General features: G+C 36.4%; 1 protein-coding gene across 2 annotated transcripts in view; it reads left to right on the plus strand.

Annotated features, from left to right (window-relative positions):
• LOC100924281 overlaps positions 1-19,844 on the plus strand; it is a 77,473-nt gene that overhangs the window by 44,192 nt on the left and 13,437 nt on the right. For both annotated transcript variants that reach the window (XM_031946619.1, XM_012541531.3), the window contains 2 exons: positions 2,081-2,217; positions 8,307-8,467. In XM_031946619.1, the coding sequence (XP_031802479.1) occupies positions 2,081-2,217; positions 8,307-8,467 (298 nt within the window). The remainder of the gene's footprint in view (positions 1-2,080; positions 2,218-8,306; positions 8,468-19,844) is intronic.

Genomic DNA, 19,844 nt, shown 5'->3' on the forward strand with positions numbered 1-19,844 from the left:
CAATTGTGATTTGGTGCTCCCACATATTCAGTATGTTATCTTTGTGTGAGCTACTGGTCACCATGCTTCTGGGAGACATAGCATTGAGCATGAGGGCTATCTGTGCCTCTGGTATTTTCTGTATGGCTATTTATCCATTTATCCATGCTTTAAATATGCTTATCCATGTTTATTCATCACCTGTTAAATACTTAGCTGTAAAATAGAGGGCAAAAATTTTAGGTGAAATTTGCCAGTATTTCCAGCCTTTACTTTAGGGGATTGAGTAGATGGAGTGTCCTTTTTTGCCTTTCTAATGATTCTCCCACCTCTCCTCTAGACATTAAGTATTTCCTTTCTGGTTCTTCCCACACCACCAGACTTTTATCTTTTCTTCATAGTGCCTCATATTCAGAACTTTCCACTTTTTCTTTGTCAAAAGTTACCATCAAAATGTTCTTCTTCTCTCAGAACTCATTTTTCAAGGCGATAACTGGTTAATCTGGCTTGTTGTATTTAGCCAGAGACAGATCATGTAGCCCCCCCAACAGAATTCCCATTGGGTATTTTAAACTAGTGAGGAAGAAAGTTAATGGGCAGGCAAGCTTGTCTTTGGAGTACCTCTAGATCATTCCATCCATAGTTGCTTACTCTGCCCATGGATATGGTCTCTATATTTGCTCATTTTAGAGCATAAACTCCTTGAGCATAAGACTCTTGTCTAATTCATCCTTGTATCTCCCCAAGCACGGTCAATAATTAATGATTGTGGAAAGAAGTAATCACAGAACAACAATTATGGGTGTAGACATGAAGAGACTTTAGAGGTCATCTTGTTCAATCTATTGCACATTGCTGCTAAATTAATCTTCCTAAAATTCCAGAGACACATGAGCAGAGCAGCACCATCATTCCCATGACATTCTATTTGAACCATCAAAATGGTTTTCTAATGGATATCTCTGCTTATGCTCTCTTTTTCTCTCTACTACTACCAACCTAATCAAGCTAAACACTACTATCAAAATAATAATTCTTAAACACCTCATTTTACTAACTCTCCTTAAATCCATGGTCATCAGAGAACCTAAAGGTATTTATGTTCAAAGTCCTTAGTTTGCATTCAGTGCCTCCAAGGTCTAGTCTCAACATAATTTTCCAATTTTATTTCTTGATGCTTCTCTTCACAAATCCTATGTCGCATCCAAACTAGAGGGCTTGTTATTTCTGTAATATTACCTATATATCTTTGCCTCTGTGACTTCTTACTTAAAATATTCTCTTTTAAACATATATTAGATCACTTGCCATCTAGGGGAGGGTGTGGAGGAAAATTGGAACACAAGGTTTTGCAAGGGTCAATGATGAAAAATTATCCTTACATATGTTTTGAAAATGAAAAGCTTCAATAAAACAACAACCAAAAAACCCTCCCTTTTACTTAAATGCCCTTTCTGCCATCTCTAACCCTATCAGTTCTTTTTTTTTTTTTTATTTAATAGCCTTTTATTTACTGGATATATACATGGGTAACTTTACAGCATTAACAATTGCCAAACCTCTTGTTCCAATTTTTCACCTCTTACCCCCCCACCCCCTCCCCTAAATGGCAGGATGACCAGTAGATGTTAAATATATTAAAATATAACTTAGATACACAATAAGTATACATGACCAAAGCATTATTTTGCTGTACAAAAAGAATCAGACTCTGAATTATTGTACAATTAGCTTGTGAAGGAAATCAAAGATGCAGGTGTCCTATCAGTTCTTAAAAGAATGAGCTCAAATACTATTTCTTCCATGAAAACTTCCCTATTGCTTCCCTCTGCAATTAGTTTTCCTCTCCTTTGAAACATTCCCTTCATACCTCTTTTATTGTACATCTATATTCTACCTCTTATTATAGTTCTGTGTTCACATCTTATTTCCCCTTTCCAGAATGTAAGTTCTGTGAGGGCAGGAACCATGTCATTACACTCTGATATTCCCAGCAGAGTCTTGCACATAGAAAGCACTCAATAAATAGTTGTAGAATAGGCTTGAATTGACAATGTGAGAATGAAACAAAATATCTTTCTTTTCACGCATGACATTGCAGATTCTGGATAAAATTGAAGATGTGCAGGAGTTCATTTACAGTAAGGAGCCTGAACTGCTGAAAGCCCTGATTTCTGTCCAGACTATGCATGTCACCATCATCATAGCTCATCTCAGAACCGAGCAAGATGTGCAAAAGTAAGAACTCCATTAGCTTGTCTGCAAAATTGATTTTATTCATATGGTGTTTATTTTTCCCCAGACCTCATTCCATTTAAATAACATATTTAAAGAATGTTTTTACATTTAACACAAATATCCTTTTCTATTAAAAATGTTATTTATTTGTAATTCACTAGATTTTTGGCATTAGAATATATATCACCTACATGACTATGGTAGGATGGTGGGCACTGTACTTGAGTTACAAATGGGAAAGGTCTTTCAATGGCAATAAGCATTTTATTAAGTACCTACCATGTTCCAAGTTCTGTGCTTAGTTCTTTCCACATTAGTTTCGGGAGGTAAGTGCTATTATTACCCCCACTTTTTTTTAGTTGAGAAAACTGAGGCAGATAGAAATATGCTGCTCAGTAAGTGTCTAGAGCTGGATTTGAACTTGACTTTTCCTGCCTTTAGGAATTCTTCAGCATTCTATGCACTGTGCCTTCTAGCTAGCTGCCTCTTTAAATATACATAGCTGAGTTAAAGTGAATCTGCCATCCAGATTAACATGTAATACAAAATAATATTCAGAGAGTGATTTAGGAAATTTCTCGACAGAAGCTACAAAATCAAATATTTTGATCACAGTAATCTCCTTAATAAGCCCAACTGCACGTAAGTTTTGAAAGGTAAATGAAGATGTCTAGTACTAGGTTAAAAATGGTTAATAATTCAATGATTCAGCTTCCTTGAGTTGAGGAATCTGAGAGAATAAGCCGGGAACAGGACATTTAATCTTGGGTATTTAGTACAAATACTATGTTTCCATGATCATCAGTCTAGTTTATAAAGAGCTGCCCCGGTAGGATTTGCATGCTATTTGGATGGCCACACCTCTGGCTCATACACTGCTGCTAGCCAATCAGGGTAGAAGCACAGAAAGCATATGGGACAGGAGATAGAAACAAAAAGACAAGCCAGATAGACAGTCTTAACCTGATGGAATCTTCTATTTTTAGGTTGACAATGGGAGTTGGAGGAAGGGAATTAAAGGTACTTAGCAAATTGGGTGATGGCTGAAATTGAATGCTTTGAGCATTAGTGAACACAGAGTTATCCATTTCACTTTTTTTCTTTAAAACCCTTTGAGGATCATTATGTGGGAATATTTTTAGATGCACCTCACATGGAAATCTGGGAAATTAAATCAGTTTCCCTCACAAGCGTCCAGAGCTTTATATTGCTTCGTATCTATGAAGCATTTCATTTCCTTTATAATAACCATGTGAAGTATCTAATGGCAGCATTCTTATCCCCATTTCATAGATGAGGACATTAGTTAGAGACCAGAAATTAATTTCCCAGAATCCCACAACTAATAAATGAGGGAGCAAAGATAAAACTTTAACTTGTCATGACCAAGCCCAGTTTCAGCTATAGATTAAAGAATGGGAAGAGGATATTCAAGCTCAAGTTCCCAGCTGGCCCGAAAGAGACAACAGAGTGAGGGCTAGATTTGAAGTGGGAGGATCTAAGTTTGATTTGCCTATGGTCTAGAGAAAACTAGAATTCATTCTCTAAGCTACAATTTTCTCATCTATAAAATAAGATTGGAATCTATGACTTCCCAATCCATGCTTTCAATGCATAGATTTCTACCTTTCAAAGTCTAGAAGATATATGTGTGTGTATATATATATATATATATATATATATATATATATATATATTGTTCATTCGTATCCAATTCTTCATGAACTGGTTTGGAATTTTCTTGGCAAAGATGGTGGAGGAGTTTGCCATTTTCTTCTCTAGATCATTTTACAGATGAAGAAACTGAGGCAAACATGGCTAAGTGACTTACCTAGAGTCACACAGCAACTAGGAATCTGAGGCCAGATTTAAACTCTGGCTTTTCTGACTGCAGACCCCAAACTCTTTATTGCACCATTTTACTGCCCTCTAGAAAAGACACTGCTACTTTAACTCTGATTAGCTCCTAAAGAATAAATTCAGAAAGTCCTTTCCCATCTTGGGATACCCTTTCCCTTTCCCAGACTATACTGGTGGTACTGACACCACTAGTCTAAATCTTGGAATATTCATGTAATTGCCTATGACAATAACAAGTACTGGGATCTCAATTAGGAAATCCCAAGAAAGGGCCTGAATTGAGATATTACTTGCATTATTTGCCAGAATTTAGCTCATAAAGGGGGAAAGAAAGTATAGTATAGGTTCAAGGTGTCAAAAGAAACCTAGAATTGCCAGGTTGTGGCTGAGTGACCACAGTGGATACGATGGAGTAAAAAATGAATGATGGGAAGTGAGAGCATCATAAAAGTTCTTGGGTCCTATCTATTTACATTCTAAATCTGCCTTTTCAGTGTCAGACTAATGGATTTCAGTTAATAGTCTCAGAACCCAAATCTTCTTATTCTTAAGGCAATGTCTTTCCATTAAACTGTCTCTCAAGAGCAAGATAAAAATGACTTCTTCAGGACTCAAATCACCCTACCAACTTACATTGTAATGTTTCAGCAACTTAGAATATGCTCTTTGAAAGTTGATTTGGATGAGAAATTCATTACCCCTGCATCCAAACCAGAATGGGATTAGAGCTAGGGAATGAGATTCTCCCAATTTAGCCAGAATAGTCTTTGGGTAACAGGGCATAATCAATCACAAGACTCTTTTTCGATAAGACACATCAGTGCTCCTACTTTACAGACACAGTATCTGGTAAGCCAAAATTACAGGGCAGCTAGGTGGCCCAGTGGACAGAGTAGGGGGTCAGCAAGACAACATCTTCCTCAGTTCAAATCTGGCCTCAGACACTTCTTAGCAGTGTAATTTTGGGTAAGTCACTTAACTGCTTGCCTCAGTTTCCTCATATGTAAAATGAGCTAGAAAAGGAGATAGCAAACCACTCCAGTTTCTTTGCTGAGAAATACAAAGAGTTGGACATGACTGAAGATGAATTGGCAACAACAACAAAAAAGCCAAAATTACCTCCATTCTATGATGAAGCATTGGGGTAGGATTTTAATGGAGGAGTGGAGAAATCTGAGAGCTGAATTGTTTTACATTTATGTAACATAATTTCTTGTTTCATCTTATTTCCTTTTTCATGACAATATTAAATAGGGAAAAATACAGTTTAATTGCTTACAGGTAGAGTAACTATGTGACAATGATAACTAACTCCACCAGAAATAATCAATATTAGCATGTAATACACTTTGTTAATTTTATTAAGCCACTATTTTCCCATTTTTATAAGTGAATGGAGCACTAGGCCTGGAGTCAGGAACATCTGAGTTCAAATCTGGCCTCTAGTTTTATAATACTAGGTAAGTCATTCTGACCTCTGCCTGGCTCAATTTTCTCAACTGTAAAATGGGGATCATAATAATAAACTCCTCTAGGGTCATTGTAAGGATCAAATGAGGTCATATTTTTAAAATGCTTATGTCATGTTATGTTGTTATGCTAATGCTTCTGTTCCAAGAAGTGATTCTGGCATAGAAGAGATACTTAAGAAATGTTTATATCATCTCTTTTCTAAATCAACTGTGAGATATAAGAAAGCAGTGATGACCTATGTGTTTTTTGTGTTTTTTTGTTTTTGTTTTTTTATTTTAGTTTTGAGATGTTCAAATCTTTGCAGGACCTATTATGGAAGATAAATGGGAAGTACTTTCCGTTTATCCGTCCTTGGTTTCCAGAGAGTAAACTTTAAATCAAATTTTTAGCTTTGTGTCGTGGCAGTGGGAAGTGCAAGTGCCTTTCAGGTGAAATGAAAAGTTATGATTAAAGCCCATGAAGGGTTGAGAACAGATATGTGGCAAAGTGGTTTTGTCAAGAGTAATCCCTGGAATGTAGAGTGGGTACCATGAGCTAAGCAGGGACTGAAACAGGAAACAGAACAAGTTTAAGCAACGAATGGATGATGTTGGGAAAAGAGCTAATGGGTTTGTAGAAACCAAACCTTTCCTGCCTCACAAATAGCAGAGGAGGACAGCCAATGTAAGGGGATTTCCATGTTCTTTTCATCTCTCAACTGGAAAATAAAAAGCATCAAGCTGGGAACCTCCATGCTTAATGCTATTCCCTGCACCTATATCCCTATCCTCTTCTTCCTTTGTTATGATAACTATTTGGATCTCTTAAATGTTCATAGATACCATACGGCAAAATCTAGAGCTCCCATTTCGAGTCTCTGTCCTTCATCACCCAGACAGGCCCTAAGTCAGAAAGACAGTTATTGACTTGTTCTTTGACCCTGAGAAAATCACTTCAATACTGTGTGCCTCAATTCCCTCACTGGTAAAATGGGAGAGTTAGACTTGAAGTTCCTTAAGAGTCCTTTCAACTTAAAACTTATGATTCCACAATCCAGTATGTAAGTGGTTCCATTAATGTAAAAAAAAAAAAAAAAAAAAAAAAAAAGTTAGCAACAAAAAAATAGACACTCAACTGAGAAAACCCTATAGTATTTATATAAAATTACCTTCCTGCATTCACCAAACTTGGAATGAATGACCTTTTCAATCCAACTATTTACTCCTGAACTTTACTGAAAACCCAGGCACAAGGGTAAAGGAGGTCTTTGAACTAACATTTTCCTCATCAACCTCCTGACATAATCATGAAAAAGTGAATGCTTTCTGGGACCTCATTATGTTAATGCCCCAAACACTTTAATTAGAAACACCCACAAGTCCATTCTTATATCATCTATTGCCTTTGGGCATGTATGTCTAAGAAGATGTGATTTGTGAAAGTGCAATGAACTGAATAAAATTTAATATGCTTCTATCTTGTTGATGTCTTTCCCAAGTGTACCAGGTATCTTAATTTGGAAGATTTTAAATTCATTTCCATTTCCAAAGATATGAATCAAAAGTCAGTTCTGGGAAAAGGATTTGTATTCACTTGAATATAGCCAAATGCAGTGTTACTCACTTTATAAAAAAAGTCATCTGGAGAACAGAAAAAAACCCAATTGTTAAAAGAGAAATGGGTGTCAGGGGAAGGAGGGAAAGGAGGGAATGTTAAGAAGAGCTTATCATCCAGATTGTCAGTATCAGTCACTCAACAAGGTCATTTTGCTTGTGTAGGCCTGGCCTTCCTAACCAAATCCCAACTCCTAACAGGACTATAATTCACATGGCATTTATTTCTTCCACATGCAGTGTTATAATCAGATTAGAGCATTTGGGGTTCTTTTCTATTTGGAGGCATTGAGATCTCTGGTAGATGTACTATCTGTACTGAATTTCATTTTTTAATGCCATATATATATATATATTCCAGAGAAGGCCCCCTTTTGCTCTTGTTAACTAAAAATTGGTCTCTCTCTTAAAAGTGGAATTGTTTTCTTTTGTTGAGCTCTTTAGCTGCTTAAAAGAGTTTATATATATATACACATATGTATGTGTGTGTGTGTGTGTGTGTGTGTGTATGTGTGTGTATAAAACAGGCTCAATCCTAGGGAGTTTCTGTGTCCTGGATCTGAGATTCCATGATAGATTATAGGGAAAGATTTTGCAAGGCTGATTGAAACCTTCAGAGACTCAAATATTGGCAGATGAGCAGCTGCTTACTCTGACTAATCATGGAGCCAGCCTTGTTGATGCTATCTATGAGATGAAGTTATAAAAAGTTTATCCAAAATCAGGCCCATGAAAAAAAAAGTTCTGATTTCAAATCCCATATACCATACCTTCATTAGCATAGTTTTTGATTCCTCAGAAGAATTAGTGAGAGAGTCTTGATCAAATATTAAGTCTTTGATGTTTCACATACTATGTGCCTAGAGGGATTAATTCTGATTAGAAAAGTATAGTGCATGGCCTATCTGGTGCCATTGACTACTTGTACATTCTTTTATTAATATGCTGATAGAAACTGGCATCTTGGTAGTAGAAATGCCATGTGGATGCTATGGTATTACAACATGTCCCAATCATCTCAGACCAGTTAGCCAGAGTTTTCAACCAAAAGAAGATGGGAAGGGGGATACTGGAAGGGGGAATCTTGCTTTGTTTTCTCAGAAAGAAGATAATAATCTGAGACCCTGTCAATGATTTTTCTTCTCTTGTGTGTTCTTTTAACAGAGCCATTTCAGCTCTGGAGCAGAGCAAAGTTCGTGTGGTAGAGCTTTTGGATGGCAAACGTCTTAATATGACATTTCATGGGATTGGCCAGTTTAACAATCAAATAATATATGTGAAAATGTCTGGAGAGCAGGAGCAACAACTGCTGAGCAGAATTGCAGGTTAAGTACCTAAATGTGTGTATGAGTAAAATCAGTCATGGTTGTTGGTCTGAAATGTTAGGTTTATTTAAATAGTTTTTGACATTTTATGCTCCACTAGACATTTTATTCTGAAGATAAAAGAAAAATGCATTCCTGAAAGGGAAAAAAAAAGAGGTCAATTTTTCTCTATCAATTGTATTAAGAAATACGATTTGGAGATATTTGTCCTTAGGAATTCCTGTGCTTTATAATCTCCTTAGTACTAGCTTCCTTCAATCTCTTTTAATTTATAGGGTTTTTTTTTTCACCATTTAGGATGACTCCTGATGGGGAAGAAGTACTTTTCACAGTGACTGGCACATAGTAGGTGTTTAATGAATGCTTGTTGATTTGATTCAAAGGGAGAAAACCAAAGAAATCTAACAGAGAGGGAAGTTCTGGAATGATTTTAAATCAGCAGAGGCCTTCTGATCAAGAGGACTGCCTATGGCCTCACAGCTAGATGGGAGGATCATTATAATTATTCCCCAGTGATTTAGCTTTTACCCACCCAGAGCCACTGTCTATTTTGAGAATGAGTAATTAAGCAATGATTTGGGGTCTAGATCTTTTGTGTGACTGTTGATTCCAACAATTTAACCCTATTATCTCCATTATTCAGGCCTCTCTACTCAAGCACCAGCTCTCTTCATGAGTATTACTCTACTAAGAGAAGATGCTTTGGGGGTTATTAAGAAATGGCAGGGTAGATAAAGTCCTTCAAAAGAGTGTCAGGAAGGACCTCCCCCTTTCCCTGACAGTTCAAGCTGCATGGGACTAAAGACAGAGTCTACAAATGATTCCCACCCCTCTTCCATGCATCTAATATTGCCTCTTTATTCAGCTGCTTGCTGTCATAGCATGAGTCAGGCCCACATTTGTTTCTGCAAAATGTGTTTTGAGAGCTTCTTTTCAAAAGGAATTTCCCCCTATCCATTTTCAGCTCTTTGACTTTGAGGATTACAGCTCCTTTGAAAAGCAGCTCTGTCTTGCAGTTTTAATTTTCTTTCCTTTCCTCACTATGAAACTAAAGTAGTTTTCTCAGAGCAAGGGAATATACACAGCCGCTAATAGACATGGTCCCTCAGTATCAGTTTTCACAAAAAGACCAAGATTGCTCCCTTCCAATTCTGTGCCTTTCCTCAACCTTTGCAAAGTGTTCAGTAAAATAGATTCAGCAAGAACTTGCCAAAATATTCCAGTATTTCCCTGAACTTGACCCATTTGGATTTTGTGGTCAAAATCTATTGCTTTAAAATTATGTATTTTTTAGTTGTTGTTGTTGGGGTTTTTTTCCTTACCATATTTGGAGTTTTATAATGAAGTTCTCCCCTATTGTGGTAATTCCCTTGTCTAGCTATCCCCTTAAGACTGAGAGCTCAGTTACTTAAACCAGAGCAAAAGTAACAATTCCCTAGCATGTGAGACCCTTGAAAGGAGACTTGGAGGCAACTCAAGAAATAACTCTTCCTCTTGATCTGAACTAGGATAGAAACAGTTACTAGAGTGGAAGACATAATTACTCTATATCTTACTAAGCAGTAGAATAAAGTAGAGAATGTTGATCACTTAAGCCAATACTTAAACAAAGAGTAATGGACACATAGGTAGGGGCCCGTATAGTTAACCTGTGCTTTATCAGATTGAAAAGGAGCAGTAGCAATGACTTGGCCCCCACTTAAAACTCTACTTAGTGCCCTGGCATCCAATGTCCAGTTTACTTGATGAAGTTTTTCTAACTGATCAAGATTCCTAGACTCCAGTTAAAGATTTACTATTGACTATATATGTGACCACATACTTATGTGACTGAACTAGGGGACTTCAACCCTCCTTCAGGTCTTGATGTCTCTGACTGCACATAATGGAAAGATAAGTATTAAAAGTATTGAATAAGAGTAAATATGGCATAGGAAACACTTTGAAATCCTTTGGGAGAAAAATATTAAAAGATATTTTATTTTTCAATATTTTTTGTTATAAAATGTTTTTTAATAGGAAAGCCAGATAGCACAGTAGATAGATCACCAGCCCTGAAGTCAGTAAGACCTGAATTCAAATCCCATCTTAGTTATGGGACTAGCTATGGGACTCTGGGCAAGTCACTTTAATATCAAATGTCTTGCCAAAATAATAATAAATAATAATAATAAATTTTTAAAAATAAAAATAAATGCTTTAATATAAAATAGGTTGTTTTTCAAATATGTATTGCTGGAGCTAATTTATCATTTTATGCTGACAAGATGTAGAGTTGAAAAATAACAAGTCAAGTCAGTAACTGTTTACTAAGCTCCTACTACATACATTTTTCCTGCGCACAGTTTCATTTTTTTTGGAAACTCAAAAAAAGGTTTGTTAGGGTCAGTTTGTTGGGGTCACACACTAGCTAAGTCATTTCCTGGTTGTGAATTAAGCATCTTTTGAAGAAGGATCAAGTTTTGGAGCCACAAAGGTACTCTGGTATTCCAATAACTAATGTTTAATGCTTCAGTGTTTGAACCAATGCACTGAGATATTGGAAGGGAAATGGACTTTTACTTATGATCAGGAAATAACTAAGTCATAACAGCACCCTGCTCACTTTCATTCTCCTAAAATTAAGAAAAGTCACCATGCTTTATCTTTCAAGGGGAAGTTTGTTTTAAAAAAAAAAGGGGGTCAGACTCTGGACCCTCAGGGTGAGCAGACATTACCAGGTAATAATGCTAGGTCTAAGCAATTGATTGCTCCATTTGTGAACTGGGTTAAACTAGCCATAGCATTGCTGCTGAACAATGAATAGGACAAAAATAATTGTCAGATCTGAATGCTGAACAAAATATTAAGCTATAGCCAGCTCTCCCTGCCTATTTGTCCATTACTCTTTGTTAAAGGCAGGGCATGAGGGAATGAATTCCTGGAATATCTACCTTGAATTTGAACTGTGATCACACCACCGTAAGATGTCTGTCTCATTGACAACAGACAGGGGATTGGTTTAAAGGGTTTAATTTAATATCTTATGATAAGGGGGCCACCCTTGATTGCATTTAATGGGTATTGCATAAGCAGACAGAGCATTGATTTGCCTGTGTTCCTTCAAAATTGTCTGCTTGAGAGATAATACCACATTTGGACCAGTGTATTTTAGCTCCCATTATCTCATTCCTCTCAATATGTAGGATGCATAGTACTTTTCTTCCCTGTGATGTGTGCATTTCATTTAATATTGGGAATCTCACAAGGTCCAACACCTTAAATAATCACTAGGATGAAAGCTCTTCTTTCCACAACTTAAATACTCTGAAGGAAACAAAAATTGAAATTCTCTCTTTGTCACAAAGTCATTTGGAAACTGACCTATATATGTTCGCTCTCTGCCTTCTCACATATACATGTATAGGTACCCATTCACCTCAGTTATTTATATAAGTTCAGATAGCACCATTTTCTTGACATTGGTCATCATAATAATAGCTGAAGAGATGTAGAAGTCTACCTGCTTCATAGACAAAATGACTTGCGTTCAAGTCCCTATTCTAACATATACTAATTATGTGACATAGAAGTCACTTAACTTTTTAGTGGAAACTTGATAAGATTAAAAGTTACAGAATAATACAATTGATAATCCAGATTTAAAAGGAATTTCTTCACTAGAACATCTCTAAACTAAGGAAATCACAAGTGGGAATCCTCTCTCCCAAAACTCACATTTAGATATTGCTTAATTTTACGTATGGTATCATTTTTGGTCCTCAGAATAATCCTATGACTTACTGCTATTGGTTAGCTCCATTTTACAGATCATTAAACTAAAACTCTTAAGAGGTTAAGTGAATTACCAGTAAATATTTGAAACAAGATCTAAACTCAATTTTTTCTGATTAATAAATGTAGCATTTCTTGTTTCAAGTTACAAGAGAGAATAACACTTGCAGAACCTCAAACTATATTATACAACAGTCCTCATCAAAAGCATTTGAAATTGAGTTAAAAAATAAAGAAGTATATCAATGAAGCAGAATATACAAGGGAGAATCAGAGCTAATGGAACTCAATGTTCAAAATTCTATAAATCAGAAAATATAAATTACTTAAGAAAGAACTCCCTATTTGATAAGGATTGTTGAGAAAACTAGAAAGTAGTCTGGCAGAAATTAGGCTTAGACCACTATTTTGTGCCATATTCCATAATACAAAATGGATACATCACCTGAATATGAAAGATCATTCCATTAAAAAAAATAGTTGATCATATGACTCTTATAATTATGGGTAAGAGGTGTATTTTTAATCAAACAAAGCATAGATGCAGTTCTAAAACATTGTACAATTATAAATAAATCATTTCGGTTACATGAAACGGAGAAATTTCTACACAAAGTTAATGCATCTAGTATGAGAAAGAAAGCAATTAAGTGGGAAAAATTTCTATATCAAGTTTCTCAGATGAGGATTTGGTATCTAAGATACATGGACAATTAACAGTTAATACAAAGCAATTCCCCAATGGATAAGTGATCAGAAAATATGGACAAATAGTTCTGAAAATAAGAATTGTCAGCTATTAATAACTGTGTGAAAGGATGCTCCAAATCACTAATAATAAAAGAAAAGCAGAGAAGTTAGAAAGTTTGGATATCATCAAACACTATGCCTCATCCACCAGATTACTTATTGCTCTTACCCTGCTGACAAATCCTCTTGTTTGCTGTTCCTGGAAAACCTCCAATGAAGAATAATTTATTACCCATTCATTCCATATTTTGGCAATTCTTATTATTAAAATCTTCCCATCGTTTCAGTTTTTCTATAAATTCAAGCAGAGTTCACCTAATCCTTTTTCTGAATGACAACCATTAAATATGTGTTAACAGTCTTATCCTCCTTGTTTCCTCATAAGTCTACTCTTCTCTTAAGTCATACAATCCTTATTTCCTCAATTTAGTCCAATGTGACATAATTCTTAAGTCCCCCTCACCACCCTGATGGTCTTCCACTATCTATATTCCTTTGGGGCATTTTTTCTTTTATAAACATGGGATTTAGAACTAATTTCAATGCTTCACATCCTCTTTGAACAGAACAGAGTACCATAAGTCTATCTGAAATGTTTGTTTTCCAGTTGTATCCACTTCTTCATGACTCCATGATGCTAGAGTAGATACTAGAGTAATTTGCCATTTCTTTCTCCAACTCATTTTACAGATAGGGAAACTAGGCAAAGGAGGGGTAAGTGATTTGCCTAGCAATACATAGCTAGTGTCAAAGGCTGGATTTGAATTCAGAAAAATATTAGTCTTCCTAACTCTACACCCTGCTGCACTTTACCACCTATCCAGAAAATCTAACAATAATTATAACAATTAGCCAGTCTTTATATATCATTTTTATATATGCCAGGCACTATGCTAAGTATTTTGGAAATATCTCCTTTAAACCTTACAACAATCCTAACTATTACTCTCATTTTAGAGTTGAGGAAACTGAGATAAAAGTTAAACGATTTAGGTAAGGTCACATAGCTGGGAATTGTCTAAGGCTAAATTTGAACTTCCTGACTTCAGGACAAGCACTCTATCCACTGTGCCACCTAATTGCCTAACATCTCCCATATTCTAGGTGTTATATTTCTATTTTTGCAGCCTAAGATTCAAATAGTTTTTTTTTTTTTGTAGTTAAGTCACACTATTAAGCTTGCAGTCTTCTAAGGCTGGGGGGAGGATTCTTTTTCACATAATTTCCTGTCTATATCACCCCCCATCCTCAACTTGAACAATTGCATTTTTAAACCTAAGAACAAGACTCTGTGTTTCTCCTGATTAAATTTCATATTGTTAGGTTTAGCCCATTGTTTCAGTCTAAAATACATTTTTTTTTTTTTTGCCACTCAAGATAATAATAATTTTAGCACTGATCACACATGAAAAGGACAGCTGAATTAAAGGTGCCTTTCTACGTCTAATGCAAGGCAACATTCTTGACTTAAAACTACCCACATCCAACAATCTTACGTTTAGAGATATTACACTCACCAACTGGCTAATGTGGTAAAACATATGTTGTCCTTCTTAGTAACCAGCGTCTTCCTAGAAAAATAGGAACATTTTTTTGATGCTCATTGTGGTTGCCAGAACCCATAATACAGTTCGAACAATTTATTTTTCTTTCAAATTAAATAACATAAGATCATAAACCTTAGAGATCATCTGGTCCAAAATCTTTAATTTTACAGATTAAAAAAACTGAAGCCTAGAAAGATAACATAGATTACCTAAGATCACAAATGAAGTAACAACTAGGATTTGAACTCAGGTTCTACAATATTGAATCAAGTACTATTTCTACCATGCCCCAATGCCTCTCACAGGGAGTTTCAGAAGAACTTAAGCTCTATATTATGTTAGTTCCACTATGCTTGTTAACTTGCATTGGTCTTGCTTTGGCCAAAGACCAAATAGAAGAGGAAATGATGGCTCTATTATATCACAAGCACTGATCTGTAGAGTAAGTGTCCATTGTGGGGTTTCCTTCTACACAGATGTCAAAACAGGGCAGTTATGTAGTACCATGGATAGAGCATTGGGCCTGAAATTAGATGAGTTTCAATCCAGCCTCAGACATTTACTAGTTCTATGAGCCTGAGAAATCACTTAGCCCTATTTCCCTCAGATCCTCAACTGCAAAATGATTCAGAGAAGGAAATGGCAAACCACATCTTTGCCAAGAAAACTCAAATGGGATCCCAAAGAGTCAGACAAACAACAACAGATGTCAGAACATAGCAAAGCTTAAGGGAAGAAAAATAGGCTCCATTCCTCTTTATTTCAAGAGTACCTATGCTTGTCTAAACAATCAGTTAATAAATGTTATTAAGTGCCTCCTGTCTCCCAGGCACTATTCTAAACACTGGAGATAAAAGGGCAAAAGAGATCTTCCAGGGACAGCTCGATGGTGCAGTGGATAGAATTCTGGCCCTGAAGTCAGAAGGACCTGAGTTAAAATCTTGTCTCAGATACTTAATAATTCCTAGGTATGTGACCCTAGGCAAGTCATTTAACCCCAGTTGCCTCAGCAAAAAAAAGAAAAAGAAAAAAAAGAGAGATCTTCCAAGAAAGGTCAATAGGCCCATAGATTAGAATAGAAAAGGACTCTAGATGTCATCTAATCTACTCATCCTTCCTCCATTTTGTAGATGGAGACACTGAGGAGCAGAGACATGAAGTCATGTTCAGTGTAGAGTGTTAGTTAGTTACATTGGTAACTAACTCTTTCCATAGCAAATTATTCTAGGGGAAAATGTCATTAAATATACAGGCAACTGTCTTCTGCCAGATCGGTCTTTATCCAAGCTTGCAGGATTAGCAAGACTGCCTTTAGTCATACAAAACTCCATATAATAATGTAACTATTTTCCATCATTCTCACTCATTTTCACAGGACAAGGCCAAGAGAATACATATCTTTGCTTTAAGCATTTTCCCTCAGCCCTCTGTAATGCTCTTAATTAGTAGTTTCTATATGTTCTATAGTTGCCTTGAATCCTTATACTCTTTGAAGGGGAAAGACATAAGAGGCAAAGGAATGCTGAATGGCAAGGCTGGCTCTGGGCAAGATTGTGCAATAGGTGAAGTGTGTCTGTAGCCACCTTCTACTACTTTTATCCACATTCTCTCCGGCAATCCCTATGTCCTTCCCTATGAGCCAAAAGCCCATTTGCTATAATCCTCTCCTCTGGGTCTAGGCATGTTTCAACCTCTTATCTTTCATCAAAACTAGTCCCTTCCTGTGTCACATGTTTTCAGGAACCTAATCCTCATTGACTGAGAGATTAGATAGTAAGTAACTTATTTTACAGACAAGGAAGTTGAGGAAGCTTTTCTCAAGGTTACTGTGCAACAGTGACTGGTAATGACTTGAATAAGATGATCTCATCTATGCTAAAGTGTTACCCTTCTAAATATATTAAGTCACATAAATAGGATGATATTGCTGCAGATTTCAGGTTTGTCAAAAAGTAAAGTGTAGTTGGCCAGTGAAGATCAAATCTGGCTACCTGGGTAGGCTATGTTTGTCACTTAAACCATTCATATGTGATTCCTTAGTTGCCCAATCCAATGACCTTTTCGCAATTCTCACCCTCCCTCCTCTTACACTCCAATCCAGTCTGTTGTCAAGGCTTGTCTATCTTTTTAACATCTCTCAAAGATGCCCCCTTCTCTCCTCTGAAACTGCTGCTACTCTAGTGTAGATCCTCATCACCTCAAGTCTGTCTGCCTAAACTCTCCCTGTTCCAATCTTCATTTAGTCCCCAAAGTGATTTTCCTAAAGTGCAGATCCGATCCATGTCACTCTACCCTACTCAAACTGTGGTGGCTCTCGGTTGCCACCAGGATCAAATATAAAATGCTGTCATTCAAAGCCTTTCAGGATCTAGCGTCATTTACCTTTCTAGTCTTTTTATACCTTATTCCCTGCCATTTCAATTTAGTGCCACTGGCCTCTGGCTGCTCCACAGATTCAACACTCCACCTCTTAACTCCCAACATTTTCTCTGACTTTCCCCTCATAGCAGAAATGCTCTCACTCCTCTGCTCTAACTATTGACCTCTCTGGCTTCCTTTAAATCCCAATTAAAATCTCACCTCCTACAGGAAGTCTTCCCTAATCTAGCCCCCATTGATACCTTTGCTTTTCTTCTTTTAATTATTTCTTATTCATACAACATATACTTCATTTGTATCTATTTGTTAGCTTATTTTCTTCTCAATTAGACATTGAGTCCTTTAAGGGCAGAGACTGTCTTCTGCTTCTTTTTATATCCCCCCTTTTTTTTTTATAGCTAAATGCCTAATTCATAGTTGGCACTTAGTTAAGTGTTGATTGTTATGAACTTTACAGGTAATATGTATATTATATATATAAAATAAGATCATAGATTTAGAACTGGAAGAAACCTTAAAAATTCATAGTCACATTTTTATAAAGAACCTGAGATTCAGAAAGAAGAAATTATCCAAATTATCCACACCAAGGTTAGGCAAGTCAAGTCAACAAACATCTATTAAGCTCCTTATATTTGCCAGTCACTATCCTACGTGCTGGGGGCACAAAGAAAGAAGAAAAATATAATCTCTACTCTTTAAATGTTCACCTTCTAACATGTAAACAATCATGTAGAGACAAGATAGGGACAAGATGATTCAGAGATAATGAAAAAGGGAAAGGAATAAAGCATGAAGTGGGATCAGGAAAGATTTCTTATTGAAGGTAGGATTCTTAGCTGAGACTTGAAAGAATCCAGGACATTCTGGAGACAGAAATGAGACATTGGTAGTGATAGACCCAATATTTGAATTCAGACACCCCAAGAAGTATATATACGTACAATGTATGTGTATGTGCATGCCATATTTATGCATACATAAATATGTTCACTAATATCTACAGAGAGATGCGTGCATGCACAGTGACAACATACACGTTTCTAGCATGTATATGTGCATGTGTACATATGGCTACACATAGATTGTGTACATATATCTAAAATATGTGTGTCATATATTGCAGTGGGGAGTGGATCTTGACCTGTGATTTCATCAGTGTATGAAATGTGGTCTGTAAACTATTTCTACTTTTGCAAATAAGCAGTTTGCATATAGCTTCTAGATTTACAGTTGTCTTTCTTATAATAATTAACTAATAAACATTTATTAAGTACCCATTATGTGCCAGGCACTGTGCTAAGTGCTGTGGATATAAAAAAAAGAAGCAAAAACAGCCCCTGTTCATAATGAGCTTACAATATAATGGGAAATACATCTGGCTACTTACTATTTTAGGGAGGGAGAAAAGAGAAGGACAAAAGGAAGGATAGAATTAAGAACTCAAAAATTTTGAAAAATGTTTAAAATTGTTTCAATATGTAATTGTGGAAAATATGTTAGGAGAAAAAAAAAACAATCTAATGGGAGAGACATCATGCAAACAAATATATACAAAGCAAGCCATATATGGGATACATTTGAAAATTATCCAGAGGGAAGGCACTATAATTAAGAAAGAATAGAGAAGGCTCCCTATAGAAAGGAAGAGTTTAGTTGGGATTTAAAGGAAGCCAGGGAGGCCAGTAGTCAGAGCATATGAGGAAGAACATTCCAGGCCTGGTACAGGTAGAAATAATGTTTGGAACCAAAAGACTTGAGTGACTTCATGAAACAGGAGACCAGTGCCTTTTGATTAAAAAGTATGGGATAAGAAGTAAGGTGTAAGAAGCCTGGGAAGGGGGAGGAGGAGGAGGGAGGTAGGTATAAAGAGCTTCCAATGATAAACAGAGCATTTTGTCTTTGCTCCTGGAGGCAATAGATAGCCACTGGAGTTTATTGGGTAAAAAGATGACATTGTTGGACCTTTTCTTTAGGAAAATCACTTTAGAGGTTAATTAGAGAATAGATTAGAATGGGGAGAAACTTGAGACAGGCAGGTCCAAATCACCCAGTCAGTGTTAGTGTTACATTACACACTGGCTGTTTAATATCTCAAGATCTAGGCTATTCTCTAAAACTCAAGAGTTTTAGAGGGAGGAGTTTTCCATTGAGAGGTCCCTATACCAATGAAATCACAACCGACCAAGCCTCTCAAATAGTTAATAGAACATTTTATTTGAATAAAAATTCAGTCCCATTCTCTATCTACTAAGTATTTCTATGATTTGGGGACTTCAGATTTGGATTGGATCTTGCTCCTGAAAAGGGTGCTCACTCTCTAAAACATAGTAGGAGCAAGAAACAGGTTTCACTTCTGCTCTGGAGTAAAGATAATCAAGAGACTACTTAAACAACTAATCTTCAGAAATCCTAATTCACCACCAGACAGCTGCTGTTGCTGTTTGTCCTTTGTTGGATCAGAGGACCAATGACATCACAAGGGTGATGTCCTGACTTGCAAGTGAATAAGATTTAAGTGAGGCAGAGTTGTGCAAGGTCATCAGTGCTACTCTCTTCTCCTGAATCATGGCACTCCAGTGACAAGACAGATCAAGATGACTGGTGATGGCCTTGGATGTTGTGGAAGACTTCAAACTTTTTAATTTCATTCACTAATTAAAGTCTAGGTAAAAGTGAAGCCTTCACAAAAGAATAAGTCTGGAAGGGGAAGATGCTCAGAATTTCTGGACAGAACAGAAATCTGAGCCTTCAAAATCCAAATAATGAGCAAGGTTTAAAGACATAGTCAATCAAGTAGCTCTATTTGAACGGATTTTCTCAAAGCCTGGTAGACAGTAGAAGTAGAAACAGATAAGATAAGAGATCATTGATCAGGAAGGTTAGTGGATGGTGGGGAAACCTGATCCTAGCAATATTTGAATACC

This window comes from Sarcophilus harrisii, chromosome 1 (assembly GCF_902635505.1).
Source record: "Sarcophilus harrisii chromosome 1, mSarHar1.11, whole genome shotgun sequence".
NCBI lineage: Eukaryota > Metazoa > Chordata > Mammalia > Dasyuromorphia > Dasyuridae > Sarcophilus > Sarcophilus harrisii.